The 16519-nt window shown below is 34.0% G+C and overlaps 1 protein-coding gene across 2 annotated transcripts in view; it reads left to right on the forward strand.

Annotated features, from left to right (window-relative positions):
* The window catches only part of LOC100369596 (5'-3' exoribonuclease 1-like), a 49847-nt gene extending 34341 nt beyond the window's left edge, over nucleotides 1-15506 (forward strand). Inside the window, exons 23-36 of one of the 2 annotated variants that reach the window (XM_002730331.4) lie at nucleotides 241-356; nucleotides 750-902; nucleotides 1570-1783; nucleotides 3079-3135; nucleotides 3584-3716; nucleotides 4916-5250; nucleotides 6088-6420; nucleotides 6664-7197; nucleotides 7738-7852; nucleotides 8055-8860; nucleotides 10730-10843; nucleotides 11420-11615; nucleotides 12404-12615; nucleotides 13122-15506. In XM_002730331.4, the coding sequence (XP_002730377.2) occupies nucleotides 241-356; nucleotides 750-902; nucleotides 1570-1783; nucleotides 3079-3135; nucleotides 3584-3716; nucleotides 4916-5250; nucleotides 6088-6420; nucleotides 6664-7197; nucleotides 7738-7852; nucleotides 8055-8860; nucleotides 10730-10843; nucleotides 11420-11615; nucleotides 12404-12615; nucleotides 13122-13367 (3564 nt within the window). In that variant the 3' untranslated portion in view covers nucleotides 13368-15506. The remainder of the gene's footprint in view (nucleotides 1-240; nucleotides 357-749; nucleotides 903-1569; nucleotides 1784-3078; nucleotides 3136-3583; nucleotides 3717-4915; nucleotides 5251-6087; nucleotides 6421-6663; nucleotides 7198-7737; nucleotides 7853-8054; nucleotides 8861-10729; nucleotides 10844-11419; nucleotides 11616-12403; nucleotides 12616-13121) is intronic. The other variant, XM_085508634.1, reaches the window with a different exon arrangement.
* The last annotated feature ends 1013 nt before the right edge of the window (nucleotides 15507-16519 follow it).

Genomic DNA, 16519 nt, shown 5'->3' on the forward strand with positions numbered 1-16519 from the left:
GTGTTTATAACACTGTGTGAAGCAAATAAATATCTGCCACTTTGTTTTTAAAAATATATGTTGTTTATTGTGTGGGTGTAAATGTGCTTTGGTCAATTTCCATTATTATGTAAATGATATGCAAATTAGGCCACCACAGTGGTTTAAATTTCTGGGGATAACACTGTACCGTGAGATTGTGAAAGGTGATTAACCTTGGCTTTGGTTTTTAATCCCAGTACCGGTATTGTTCTTTTGTAGAAATATGAAGTTAAATACGTCCCAGGTTATATCCTAGCACAGCGACTGGGAATATCAAGTCATCTAGTCTCAAGAATTACAGGCTCATTCTTGGTTTTGAAAGGATCAAGTAGAAGGTATATTTCATTTTCTTCATTTTGAGAACAGCTGCATCTTGTAATAAATATGACAAGTTTTTTCTATTCATTGTTCAGACAAGTAGAAAAACTGTCCTCTATCTCAGAAGTGCATGGATCTGATTCTGACTTTGCATAAGGGGTTCACATCCATGTAATTTTTACCGTAGGTGAAAGGCAAGGTATACAAGGAGAAAATATCTGTTGTCGTCGTTATTGTCGTTGTCGTCGTTAACTCAGCATAAATAATTTTTTGTGGTTAAAATAACTCATTACAAACATTTTTTATCCAATTTCTTTCAAACTTTTCCCAGGAAAACTGTAGTTGCCTCCTAGGAAATCCTTGTATGAGAGGTGATCGCAAACTCTATAACAATATGTTTGTTATTACAGTGGGAATCCGAATCCTAGCAAAGTAAACATAGGCTTGAATTTGAAGTTCAACAAGAGGAATAAAGAAGTAGCAGGTTTTACTCGGAAAGATGAAGACGGCAATTGGACGTATTCCATCAAAACACAACATATTATTGCAGACTATATTGAAAAGTAATAATATTTTTTTTTTCATTCAAACATTATTGCTTTCTTCTGTATGTCTGCTTTATTTCTTAACCTTTTTACTACCAGTTCCCTTTTCATCACAAATTCACAAAATAGTCTTGTTTATAGTCTGTACTTTCCGTCAGAAGATTGGAACAAAAATAGCCAAATTTCATTATTAAAATTGACTCAAATTTTGTGTGGGGGTTCATTTCCAAAAGTATTGAAAAATATATGAAAAAAGTGAGAAAAAAAAATTGGGTTGAGAAAGTCTGGTGGTGAAAAGGTTAAATCCTTTCGCGAAGCGCTTTGGGCAGAATTTTGACGGTGCTGCTAATCAAATTCAGGGTGCTAACTGACTGTCTGTTACACTGCTAAGAGATGACGAAAGTGTACTGTTATATTAAATAAAGAAAAGCCTACTTAACAACAAAGAGTATTTTTTATCGTCACTGTGATAACAGTAATTAACAAGTTTATTCATTGGATCCTACATGTTGAAGCAATAATTGACAAGCAGACTTGGGAAATGTGCGATTCAGCTTAAAATGGTTATAAGAACACTTTTTTTATCTGTATTGATTTTCATAATTATTTTCTCCATTGAATGAAGACTACTCTTTGGCTTTTGTGTGGACAGTAACTGACAAACATTTTATTTATTTCTCCTAAGGTTCCCAGATTTATTTGACCATGTGTCTCAGAATGCCCAAAATGACATGTTCTATGAAGACGATGTGTTCGGTGAAGATAGTGACCGGGCATCACAGATTTCTGATTGGCTGAAGACGTTGTCATGTCACGGAGTTGAACAAACAGAGGTTGGATTGAAATCTTTGGATGAAAATGTTGTTAAAGCTATTCAGGAAGAGATGGAAAAAAACAAGGTTGGTGATTCATTGATATTATTGTCAATTTAAATTTGAATCCAGTATGTACTGCATGATTCTGATATCAATATTTCCCCTATCCTTTGAATGGAGTAACTTTTGTTCAAAAATTTTAGTGCAGCATTATACATATATTTGCAAATTTTTTGATAATTTCTTTGTTAACTTTGAACCACATGTACAAAGTTTCCCATTGGCATTCAGTATTGGTGAAAATGTTTGGGAAAATAAGAGGTGACAACAGTTCAAAAAGTTGCACTTGGAAGTGATACTAGTTTTGTGTGACAAAAGTGTCATGTGACATTTTAAGATTTTTGCCAATCATAGAATGCATGTCCTTTTTATTCAGTTCAAATGCTATAAATTGTTTTCAATCCACATCCTTTACACATTTTCAATCGTACTGTTAAATTAAATAAAAAATATTCTTCAGTAAGCTAGGTGGTCCTTATCCATTTCTCCCTAGGTTTAACATTTTTAAAATTGCTTGCAATTTGCATGGTTTTGAAATTTACCGTGGGCATCCTGAAATACTGCCATGTGTGTACCACAATGCACACATCATTGTTCCTATACACAAATAAAACTAGTATTATCTTGAGTTCAAATGAATGGATACTAGGAGGATACCTTAAAGTATGCACAAAGACAGTACAGCAGGAGTATCGACAGTCACCCATACATACATACAATCTGATTTGATTTTTGATTTGATTTATTTCACCAGAAAACAAACAATGTGAGAATGAAGAAAAAAATGATGTTTGAAATTTTCTGGTTTGGTTCAATCCAAAATGTTTAGAACAGAATCAGTGAACTTTTTTGTGTGGGTCCGGTCAAACCCTGATGGCAGCCATGTTTGTTTTTATTATTAGAGGACATTTACGTGCGTAATAATTCCATATTTTGAATTCACATTTCCTAATATGGTAGGATGAAAATACCCCGTAAAATAACGCAAAATAACGACATGCTGTAATTTATGGCATTACAGTGACAGATAAATAATACTCATTAATATTATACATCTATAACCCTATTGCCATAAGTTACAGTGTAATGAAATTTTGTGTTTTGCACAGGATGTCTGCATCCTACCTTGTGTGTTTGATATGTAGAATAATTACAAAGATGGTGGATGTTTTTCAAAACTCAAGTTCATATCAATAAATTCTCATTTAATTCTCTCCCATTGTACTGTCTCTGCATAATACTTGCATGTCAATAGTTGTTCTTTCTTCATCTTGTACAGTGAGTTGTAACCCATCAATTAATTGTATTGTGATTTTCAGCAAAATAAGACAAAGAGAAAACTTAAGATGAGTGTCAAACCGTATTTGCTGTTCCGGGTAAGATTACCACCATTAAAAGTGTTCAGTGAGAGGGTATCATGCAACACATGTAAAATACTTTGTTTGTTTGCATAATGTTTCCTCCACTCCAATTTACTGTGCTGCTTATATGTTATTTCTATCATGGCTGTACAAATTCATGTTCAAACTTTATATATTTTTAAACCTGCGAACTCGCATCAACTATATAATGCAATAATTTGTTTGTTTTTTTAAAATGATATCCATCTTAGATTTGTTTCACCTTCGGGTTGATGGTTCATTGTATATGCTAAATTATGAAAAGTACTTGGAAAGTTTAAATGATTTTTCAGTAACCAATGTTTTCCACCACTGTAGCCTGTAGGAAGTTTAAATGATTTTTCAGTAACCAATGTTTTCCACCACTGTAGCCTGTAGGAAGTTTAAATGATTTTTCAGTAACCAATGTTTTCCACCACTGTAGCCTGTAGATCAGCAGGGACATCTCATACCAGACCCGGATGCCGACTATGAATTATTCGATAGAGTCATTAACGTACGTGATGGTTTCACTGTTCCTCTGGGTTTACGTGGTGTTGTAACTGGGATAATCTCAGGTAAGAGAAACAATATAGTATACACTTATTGTTCCACTTTTCTGATTGTTACTATCTAAAAATTGTTTTATTTGGGGGGGGGGGTTGATCCTATCTAAAAAAAGATTATATAAATAATAAATATTTTAGAATGGCTTTTCTAAAATTATTCTTAACGATACTGTTTTGGGATCACAAAATGTTATCTCAACTGTCAAATTTGTGAACTCCAACCCAATACGTATGATCAAAATAATGAAATTAAATACGAGCGAAAATAAATAGTTTTACAGTAAACATAGAACCATACACTATAGGTTTATGTTGGTTGGCACTGTAGTATTCCCCAGCTGCTTATTTGCTGTTATTTCTGCCCATGTGATCACGATTGTTGGGGATTTATGATTAAGGTTTACAACAAAAATATCCACTGTATGAAATAATGATACCATTTCGCGTAGTACCTTACGCCATAGTCAATTTTATTCTGATCAGTGGCGTCATAGACCGTATAGGAATCTTGGAATGCTTGCAGAAAACTGAAATGACCGTGAAGGTGAAATATTGTGCACAGACAAATCAAATTGCATTTGTTTTGAATACTGTGACTAAACTATACATCCATGCGTGCATCAGTCTGTTTTTCCATATCTAGCCGTATCTCACACCGGGTACTTGGATTCAAACTTCACACATATATCAGACCTTATATAGTACATATGTACATGCATTGGTTTCATGGTTCATGGTTAAATTCATCAAAATCACAAATTTTCACTGTTCTCAGGCCGAATCTCAGTTGTATGTGCACAGATTTGGTTTAATCATTGTACTTTCATTGAACGCAATTGGACTTTGATATTAGTTTTCAGATTGTGTTCAAAATTGTGAACTGGCAGCAATTTTGTGTCAAATAATGTATTTCTATAGAGCCATATCTCGTACATGCCTGGAGCAATCAAGTTTAAGCTTTACACACAACTCCTACATCCATGAAGATGTTCAATTCAAACTAACAAATGAGTGATTAAAAACTAAAATACCAACAATTGCATTAATAACTGTTGTGGTATTGAAATAATTTCTCAAAGGTTTTGTTCTGGCAATAAATCATGGAAAAATACCCCAGTTTGCATTCTGTAATTAGAGAATCATGACAACATTTTTGCTATACTGTGTATTGATGTGTCAAAATCAAATTTGTTTTTTTTCTCGTACAGCTGTTAGACCTGCTGATATTCTCTATGAAGTAATATTTGATGATGAGTTTCTGGACGCATTGGTTATACGTGGTAGCGGTGCCCGTGGCTATCACATGCCACCCTCCTCGTTGATCAACATCTCGTATGGCATACGCAAAGAGCATAGTCAGGAATGTGGCATGCAGAAACCCATGGCCGTAGTAAAACCGCAGACGGCGCCTGAAAAAATGCAGAGTATGGGGTGGTATTCTGACATGGTCAAGTCAGCCGGTTCATCATCGCCAGACAACAGGAGAGGATTTTACAGTCCAAGAATAAATCATTCACCAAATTCACCATTTGTACCCAGTCAGGTAAACAACTTTTGATGATTTGCTATTCAGACTTATGTAACCAACCAAAATGTAGAGATGGTTTGTTTATTTATTTATTTTTTATTTCAACATGCTATTTTAAACAATAACAAAAGACAAACACAAAGCAATTATTAATACCAAATAATTAATACAATTGTATTTTTTTAAAGTTTTGTAAATATGGTCATTCTGGTGAAATAAATAAAATAATATGAAATCCTTATAATAATAATAATAATAATAATAATAAGGGATAATGTCAAAAGGTTGGTGTAGAATAACAAACTGTTATTTATTTATTTTGGCACACAACCCCCTTAATAAGTCCATAAAATTATCAACAGCATAAATTTTATTTCATTTTCAGGATTAGTGGGTTTTTGTCAAATATTAGATTAAACAATATTTCAGAATATTAACAAATTTATAACTTTAAAGCTTTAGATCATTAAAGAAGATTGCTATGATTATTAATTAATTATTAAGTTTATTATAAAAATTGATTTTGTTCACTAGAAACTTTTCATGGCCAAACCTAAGCCCACCCAACTCCTAATGAAGAATGCCACTTATATCTGACATTGATCCTCTCATGTTTTCCCTAATAATAGACAATTATTAATACTGTAAAATACTTTATTTAAGCTGGAATTATTGTAATTTTGAATAATATTAATAATACCTGAGAAGCAGAAGTTAGCTTGATGAAATGCTGTGATAACAAAAAACTATAGAAATTAATACTTCTTTTTTTCACAAGAACTACTTTTTTGTTTGTTCCCAAAAATAGTAAGGAAGTCAAATATATATATATATTTTTTTTTACGTGTTCAGATTTACAGGAGAAGCGGTCAAGGATCTGGTAATGTCAGTTTTGGTCAGGTCAACACTGATAGAAGAGGTCAACAAAGCGCTCCCCAGCATAGTCAAAATCGGCAGTACAACAACCCACCTAACTCCAGCAAGAAAATACTAAAACGACAGGCTCCCCAGCAGACATCTCAATGGAATTCTCCTCAGGGTCAAAATTTATCGCCAAGGCAACAAGATTTGCCCCCGAGACTACAGAAACAAAACCAACAGAGATCACAGCATTTGCAGCAGCAAGACATCCCACCTAGATTTCAAAGACAGCAACAAACCCCTTGTGACAAAAATACTGAAAAGGTGAGATTCTCTTTATTTTATTTTTAAACATTTATACAACTTTACTTTACAAGAGATTTCACATGTTCTGGGATTACATATTGTACTTGCATATTTGTTAGCAATGTATTAATATTTTACAATTTAATCTAAAATGGCTGATTGGTGGATCGAACTTGCATACATTAATTTTATTTTAATCAGTGAAGTGTATATGCTTAGTGAATTGTAAAATTACCCATATCATTGTGTTTTACTTCACAGGATGAGATAACAAAGCCTGCAGCTGAAGATGATGTTAACGAATTTGCAAATATATGGAAATCACTGCAAGACCCCATATCAACTCCATCCCAGGAATCAATGCCATTGCCCATAGCAACAGAGACAAGTGCACCATCATCAGAGAAACTACCAATACAAGCATCTTCATCACCAATATCAACATCTCTTGCACAAGCTGCTGCAGCTCTTCCAATCAAGTCAGCACAAGAAGAAAGAGAAAGATTGCAAAAAAATCAAGAGTTAGTTGCCGGGCAACAGAAAGAAATTGTTCTTCAGCATCGTACTCCGCACAAGAAGATTCAGCTTAAGACAAGATCAGTGCATGCTCTTAGGAGAGAAGAAGAAATGAAAGAACAGTCTGTGGATGAGCTGGCTCCTATTTTGACATCGTTACATCTAGAAACAGATGCTGGGCCTCCATCTTCCACAGTGACGATAACAAACAGCCAGTTCGAACAGGAGAAAGCCGAGGTGGTAGAAGATATAAGAAAATCTCCAGGCACTATTGCGAAGGTAATCCTGCATCAACAAAATGTTCAATTTAAGCCAAAATTAGGCCAGACTGTTAATGCTCTGATTTTTGGTCTATGATTCTTGGATTATACAAGAATATATTGATTAAATTTGCTCACCTGTACTAAATTGATTTTCTATTGTAATATAAATTAAATGCTCTTGACTAGATACATATTTAGTTCACACATGGAGGTTTGCCAGGCACATTATGACCATATAAATATGTACACACAAGATTTGAACTCCTATCTCAATGAATGTATCCTCAAAATGACAGTGGCTTTGATTTTTATTAAGCCATATAGCTTGGCAATTTGGTGCCACGCATGCATGTCAGATTGAGTCATACACAGTAAAATGTTACTTGTGCTGTGTATTTGGAATTATTTATTTTTTAAGCCTTACTGTTAAGATAAGTTACGAGATGTACATGTCAGTGTAAGTCAATGAGAACAATAGTAAAACTGAAAAACATGTAATTACAGCGACCGTGTTGATGATACAATAATTGATTCACCCTTGTATGTTGATTTCCAGGAAAGCACTGAAGCAATTTGTAAACTGTTAAATATTGGTAGTGCCCCCTTGCAAGAAGAAGAGAAGCCTGTCAGTCCATATGGCCAACCAGTTGAAATCTCCACACTCTTTCAAGGTAAGGTTCTTTGCTGCTTAGACATGGAAACCCTTAAATTTGTCCCATTTATTAAGAAGGCCCAATTACATACGAATATAAATCATTATAAAATATAATTCATTACAGAGTTTGTTTATCTGAAATACACTTCACTTATTTTTTGGTGCAGACCAATTTTTACTCTCTATTTATTATCTTTTTTTCTATTTCATATTTCCAGAAGCACAGAATTCCATGCAGACGCCATCATCTGTTACTAAGACAACACAGCCAGTGATAGTCTCTTCTCAACCTACAGCTATTTATACGATGCATCATGCAGCGGGTGTGTCATCTACGACAACGTCAGTAACTACGCAACCAGGATTTTTGACATCTGAACCACAGCTAGTGTCATCACAGCCTGGAACACTGGTTTCTCAACCAACGTTTGTGCAAATGTCATCACATGCCATGTCTGTGTCGTCACAGCCGAGACAAGTGACATCACAACCGGTAGCATTAACTTCCCAACCAATGATATTGACGAATCAGCCAATGCCAAATCCATTAATGCAAGCACGATCTGTGTCGTCTCGCCCAATGGTATTACCATCCCAACCAATGTCAATGCCCCAGCCAAGACCTGTAACAATGCAGACAGCAGTCTCATCTATGCAGCCCATGTCACTATCAGCCCATCCAGTCCCAATGTCAATATCACAACCAATGCATGTACCATCTCAGCCAGTGTCTATGATTTCGCAACCAATGCCAATGTCACAGACTAGACATATGCCATCTCAGCCAGTTACACTCTCATCTCAGCTGGTGTCACCACATTCATTACCACAGCCTATCCCGCTGTCTTCTCAATCTGTATCCTCTCAACATATACAAGGTGCCATGGTTCAACCACAGAGTCCTGGTATCCATGCTACTACTGTTATACCTCAGCCACAACAGAATTCAGTCATGGAGTTGTTCCATTGGTGCAAGAAGCAGAAGTATCCACCACCAACATACACTTTTCATAATACTCCTCAAGTAAGTAACAAATTAGTAAAGTATGATTTCTGTTTTTGTGTTCAAGTCATAAATTGACCATGATTACATGTCATAAATTTAAACCATGATTACATGACATAAATTCAGACCATGATTACATGTCATAAATTTAGACCATGATTACATGTCATATATTCAGACCATGATTACATGTCATAAATTTAGACCATGATTACATGACATAAATTTAAACCATGATTACATGTCATAAATTCAGACCATGATTACATGACATAAATTCAGACCATGATTACATGACATAAATTCAGACCATGATTACATGTCATAAATTCAGACCATGATTACATGACATAAATTTAGACCATGATTACATGACATAAATTTAGACCATGATGACATGACATAAATTTAGACCATGATGACATGTCATAAATTCAGACCATGATGACATGTCATAAATTCAGACCATGATTACATGACATAAATTCAGACCATGATTACATGTCATAAATTCAGACCATGATTACATGACATAAATTTAGACCATGATTACATGACATAACTTCAAACCATGATTACATGACAAATTTAGACCATGATTACATGACATAAATTTAAACCATGATTACATGACATAAATTCAGACCATGATTACATGTCATAAATTTAGACCATGATTACATGACATAAATTTAGACCATGATTACATGTCATAAATTCAGACCATGATTACATGTCATAAATTTAGACCATGATTACATGACATAAATTTAAACCATGATTACATGTCATAAATTCAGACCATGATTACATGACATAAATTCAGACCATGATTACATGACATAAATTCAGACCATGATTACATGACATAAATTCAGACCATGATTACATGACATAAATTTAGACCATGATTACATGACATAAATTCAAACCATGATTACATGACATAAATTTAAACCATGATTACATGATGTAAATTCAGACCATGATTACATGACAAATTTAAACCATGATTACATGACATAAATTCAAACCATGATTACATGACATAAATTCAAACCATGATTACATGACATAAATTTAGACCATGATTACATGACATAAATTTAAACCATGATTACATGATGTAAATTCAGACCATGATTACATGACATAAATTCAAACCATGATTACATGACATAACTTCAAACCATGATTACATGACATACAAATGTAAATTCAAACCATGATTACATGACAAATTTAGACCATGATGACATGTCATAAATTTAGACCATGATTACATGACAAATTTAAACCATGATTACATGACATAAATTCAGACCATGATTACATGTCATAAATTTAGACCATGATTACATGTCATAAATTTAGACCATGATTACATGACATAAATTTAGACCATGATTACATGACATAAATTTAAACCATGATTACATGACATAACTTCAAACCATGATTACATGACATAAATTCAAACCATGATTACATGACAAATTTAGACCATGATGACATGACATAAATTTAGACCATGATTGACATGTCATAAATTTAGACCATGATTACATGACATAAATTGATAATATGATTATATCATTTCAACTTTGAAAGAATTATCCAGAATGTCTTTTTCTCTGAAATAATAAATTAGGGGGGATGCTATTGGCATATGTTCCCTTAAACCAATGTCTTGTATCCCCATTGTTACTGTTGAACACAGTATTCCCAAATTTTAATGAGCATTATGTCAGAATTTTACCCACAGATATTATGATTACATGACATAAATACAATAAATATAAAATATAAAAACTCTTCAAGTAATCTTTTCAGGGAATGTGTGTATGATGTGTTGTGGTGTCTTTTAATTATGTTGTTTGATTTCAGGGTCTATGGGTGTGCACAGTGAGATTAGTTAGTGGAGTAACGTACAATGGTATACCATGTAACAGCAAAGATCATTCCTGTGCAAGTGCTGCCTCTGTGGCACTCACTAATGTAGTAAGTCAATAGAATAGCTTACAAATAATCTTGTTATTATGTAATTTTTGCTGAAGCAATAAACCTCCATGGGATTCCACCAAATCACCAAAAAGCCATAGTGAAGTGATGCAATCAGTTTGAAATTGACATTATCGTCTGAACATGTCCATATTTGGTCAGTTTCACATGCTGATTACTTTAATATATTAATTCTATTTTTAGTAGATCTATGTTGTAAACAAATTTAATGGCCTTTATTCATGACCCCAAAATGTCACACACCCTGGTAATTGGCGGGGTGGAGGAGGAGGGTGAGATGGGTGTTGTTATCTCCCTTTAATAGCAATTATTTCAAAAATTATACATAAATTTTTGACATTTTTCACTTCTTTTGAACTTCTTGGATAACTGCTTGAATTTTTTGGAGAAACTTATTTAGAAAATATCATTAATAATGAATTCATACCCCCGAAAATACCAGGATATATGTCCTTTTGAGGGTCAAGCATAAATCCTATTCTGCTAGTGACAATATCTTTTATTAAATGGAGTTTCTGTAAATGACTTGTATAATCTAATGATGATGTCTTACAGGTGATGAATCAGCCACAGAGATATTCACAATCACCAAGAGGTCAACATTCACAGTATATCCAATCACCACGACAACCTCAGCCTCAGCAGCATGCAGTGTCCCCACATATGGTACCAGTACGATCCCCACATGGTGTTGCCATTCGTGGTGGGCCATATATGCAGTATCAACAGCCAACCAGCAGAATGCAGATGAGTGAGTGCATCAATTCAAAGTCTCTTTAACACTGTCTAATGATACCAATTCCAATTCAGAATCCAACAATGTGATATTCAGGAGCTGTTTTGAACTCCAGCTTTTTAGTTTCCATTTGGATATATGACTTGACCTTCGTTCACATGTGCAAAGTCTCTGACATGCCTGACCAATCACATTCAAATTTCACAATTATATCATACATCCTAGGATGCATAAGCACGTCCATTTGTTTCACAATCTGATTCAAGATGGCTGAATGGGGGCCATTTTTATGCTTAAAATTCAGCAAAATCAAGCATTTGTGTCATTCCAGAGCCGAATCTTGGTTGTGTAGTAATTGATATCAAACTTGGTACATACATTGGACATTATGGGTCCTTGATGCATGTTGTTTTGTTTTTCAGATCTAAATCAAAATGGCCAACTGGCGGCTATGTCTTTTGTTGATAACTCTGTTGCAGGTTGTGAAACAGTTCAAAATTCCTGGCCCACATGCCACTGGTGTAAATTTGAAGGAAATTGGTCCAATAGCCCTGAGACGCAAATAATCAAGATCTTCTGACACATGCTTTAAAAATAGTGTTTCATTTCTTGTCATCATGTCTACTTTTACAAATACTAACATGCATAACAAGGGATCAGTGAAAAAGATGTCAAAAGAATAAAATATTATTTAAGGGGTGAAAAAAAGTCTCGCTCTAAACAAGATCCCGCAGCCATTTGCAGCTCAGGTCGATTTCAATGGAGGCTTATTTTAATTTATAAATAAATATTTTTTTTAAAAGGTGCAAGAATGCAAGGATCGCCGTATCTCCCACAGCAACAACCATCACCACAGTACTATCATCACAATCAGCCAAGACCAGGGTCCTATTCTCATCAATATCAACAAATATCACTACATCAGCCTGTGATGTCAATGGATTATGGACAACAACCACCATTGGGTACTGTACCACAGTCTTATATCAATAGTAATCCATTTATTCCTCCACAGGTGAGATTTTAATCACATAAAATAAATACTTGATAAAAGCCTAATATATTTTCTACAAAATCTTTATTATGTGTTTTTATAAAACTCAAGTATAATGACAAAAAAAGGACAGATGAGTGGTGTGCACAGTAATAACAATCTACAATCAATTTTAAAATATAGTGAACCGAGGCACGCATATGTGATTAAAAGTCCCGAAAGTTTGTTTACATTGCTCTGTTGATGATTCATGCAGAACGGTGCAGCAGTGTGTGACTTTCTGTCCCTCACACTTGTGTATTTTGTGACAATATTTTAAAGTTTACTGAATATTTTTTGTAAAAAATTCTATTTTCAAATTTTTCTTGAAAAAAGCTGACTTGATTACTTTGATGCTGTGTTGACTACTGTCAGATTTATTCGTTTCATGGTGATAATATCCATGCTCTAATTTTAGGCAATGTTTTTATTTATTTCAATATTGTCCATTACCTTCAAATATTTGTAAAACATTGTTTATTTTACAGGTAGCTAGGATGCAAGTAACTCCTGTTAAAAGTAAATCCATGGATGAGACTAGAGATGCCGTAGATGACACAAACCAAAGTAGCAACACACTCTCACAAGTTGCTATGGAAACTGTACAGAAAATCGAAGACCCAGAACTCATAGACCAAAGCACCACTCAAAAAAGTAATCCTACTCCACGAAAGGGAAGAAAAGGTGGAAAACGTCAGGCAAATTTAGCCATTAATTTTAGCGGTTTATCATAGATTAAATCAGTGATATTTTTAAAATAAGTTTTAACTGTTTTTTAAAGTTTACGAAAACAGTCGTTTCACTTGTAATTTTAGTTGCTGGATTGTTGCTTTCAAAGTTGAAATGTACACATCAACTGTTCTCTGTATCCAGCTTCCTGTGTAAAAGTACTTTTGTGACATAGTAGACTGTCTGTCTTTTAAATTCTGCCCTCTATAAACAATTTAAAAATTCCTTTGTTTTTAGATAGTTGTTGAATAATTTATCTAGTGCCTCTAATAGGACAAATCAATCATGATAATGACAGTAACATTTATATTTTTTGCCAAAAATATAAATAGATTTAAAATGTTTGATTTGGAGTGTTGTATTTCATTCAGTGAGCTTGGTGGAAGCTTTTAAGATCTAATACTGATTCTTTGGACTTAATTTGGTTATTAGTATCTGAAACATGTCAACTCACCGGGAGAAGCATGTCTTCCAGTGTAGCTGAAACCTACATCTTATGCAAAAAGAACATGTCATTTATGTGTGAAGCGTATACATCAGTTAATGCAGGGAGTACATTATATGTATTATTGTCGTATTGTGCACTAGTCTAGCAGGTATAGTTGGTGGTGACATTTTTGTGGTTGTCTTTTCTCAAATACTTGAATGTCTATAGCGTTTGTTTCAAAGTACTACACTATGTGGTTATTTTTTAATGAAGACAATCAATTCTGATAAACTAATGAGTAAACAACAACAGTAACATACTGTTGTAATCATTTCTTTGTTCAGGCAATGAACTTCTTTAGAATACAAAACAAAACAAAACAAATCATTGAACGATCCATTTCATATGCCGTACTGTACGTGTTCCATAACTACATCTGTTCTAGTATGATAGCATAATCGTAACAAACCAGCTTCGGTTCAACTGTGGTCGAATGAAGTGCACAAATAAAGTAACGAAGATAATAATATAATATAGAATTGTCAAATCAAAGAATAATTTTGAACATAAACAATCATGAAACACTAACATATGCACATGTATTACTAAATAGTAAATATGGTAAAGTAAATATACACAACTTTGATTATACCTTACTATATGCATCAATTTGATGTAAATTATCCCTTCTGTGCCAACATTTTTCCCATGATTCAATAGTGAAACAGTAGTAGTATTGTCACTTTCAACTTACATAGTACATTTACCATCTATTTTACATTGTTGCTGAAAGCCTCCAAGAAAGCCAAAATGAATATGAAAAAAATCTGTTGGCAGTTTGTTTTTAAAGTATTACGAACACTCCTTATGCTGATGCTTGCACACAATTTCACCAAATCACAACCTTATGCAAAATTGTATACGAAACTTGGACATACGTTAAACTTTGAAAATGCTCTGTTTTGAAATTGAGGCTCCTGACCTTTTACAGTTATGGAAATGAACAGTTTTCAAATAGCAAACTTTCTGGGTTGACTATATTTTCATTTTGTTGTTTCCTTAGTTATTATAAATCAAATACAATATGTTTCTGTAATGATATTTGGTTGGACATGTGTGTACCATTTTGAATCAGCTTTGCCAGTAAGGTGATGTACTTTTCACATTCTTAGTTCTGTACAAATCACATATTTCTTGTACCTGTAAACCATCAAAGTCATTGATACGCACATTTTTTTTTTTTTTTAAATCTTGAAATCGCGAAAATTCTAGCAGTAAAAATTATGTTTTATAGCAGCACCCTTTGCATGTTACATAATAAGTGCTCCATTTCATAATGTCCTATGTTTGATGTAATGGAACTGTAGAAAAAGTACCAGTATGTCTGCCAATGGTAAGGCAACATAATTCAACATACCTAACATGCAGCTGGTCTATACTGCTGAATTTCTGTTGTCTGTAATGCTCACTATTTGATAGATTTTTTACACAAAAAAAACTCCCAGAATGAACGACTACAGAAAACTGCCATGATTATGATGAAAATTTGCGTATCATTTATCTGCTGCCCTCTATAGGCCAAAGCTTACATAATTGAAACGGTTTACACTATGTATTGTTTTTTGCCATAAATGTGTTCAATTTCAAAGAACCATTAAAGCAATGTACAGTTTTGTCTGTCTATAAAGTATTAAAACAACTCAATTCTATTCCACAATACAGTACAGATTAACTGTTTTTTGTAAACTGGCCACTGTCGGGGCGACTGTTTCAAACATATGTGTAATTGTTAATTAAAAAAAGTATGTTCCGCAGTGAGTGGGGTATTTCGCGGAAATATTTCTTTAATTTACTTGAGACGGGACAAATAAAATCTCCCCGGCTGTAGCCAGTCTATGTTTTTTGGTGCATGGATATTTAACAAGCTGTTGCATCTAACCCCCCCCCCCTTTCCATTTTTGAAAAAATATAAAAACAATTATTTTATGAATTTCTGTTAAACAAATGGAAAAGTTCTGCAAACAAATTCAACAAAATGTGTGTTGTGTGCATGTGGAGTTTGCATTAACCTAAATCTGCACTGTTCTACGCATCTCCAGATGCATATAACAAAATATGTTATTATCTGTATACAGGATAGCCCAATTCATACTTCCCTGTGGGATATGGCATGTACTTCTAGACATTCCAGCCCTGGTCGTTTTCGGCCCTTGTAAAAACTATTTAGAATTTTAAGGGTGAAATTAAAAACAATTAGCAGTATGCAAATACTGCATAATTTCCTGTTTGTCCAACGCCACGGTTTTTTGCATCACTATCAAAATCATTGCTACCTCTTACATAACATGAACTAAATGGTCTCCATAAAGCTATATTCAGGTGAGTGTGGCTACAATCTCATTAAAGGGCGCATGTGCTACATTTGTGTTGATAAACATTGATTTTCCCACAATTCAATGCGCCCTTCTAATTGAAATCACAAGTATGGGGCGTGACTTGCACTAATTACTGCCGGTGACTCCTTCAATACCTTCCAATCACCTGAAAATACCAAATTAAAGCTTGGTAATGTCTCAGTTTGTACTCATTGATCTCCGCAACAGTCAAAGTCGCCATCTAATCTTTGTTCATATGAGACCCATATGCGTGGCGCGACGTATGTAAGTAAGAGGCTCAAATTTTTTAACACGAAAAGGCGACTAGATTTCAAAACAACTATTTGAAAGCTAC

Source organism: Saccoglossus kowalevskii, chromosome 15 (assembly GCF_978046115.1).
Source record: "Saccoglossus kowalevskii chromosome 15, keSacKowa6.1, whole genome shotgun sequence".
In the NCBI taxonomy this organism is placed as follows: Eukaryota; Metazoa; Hemichordata; class Enteropneusta; family Harrimaniidae; genus Saccoglossus; species Saccoglossus kowalevskii.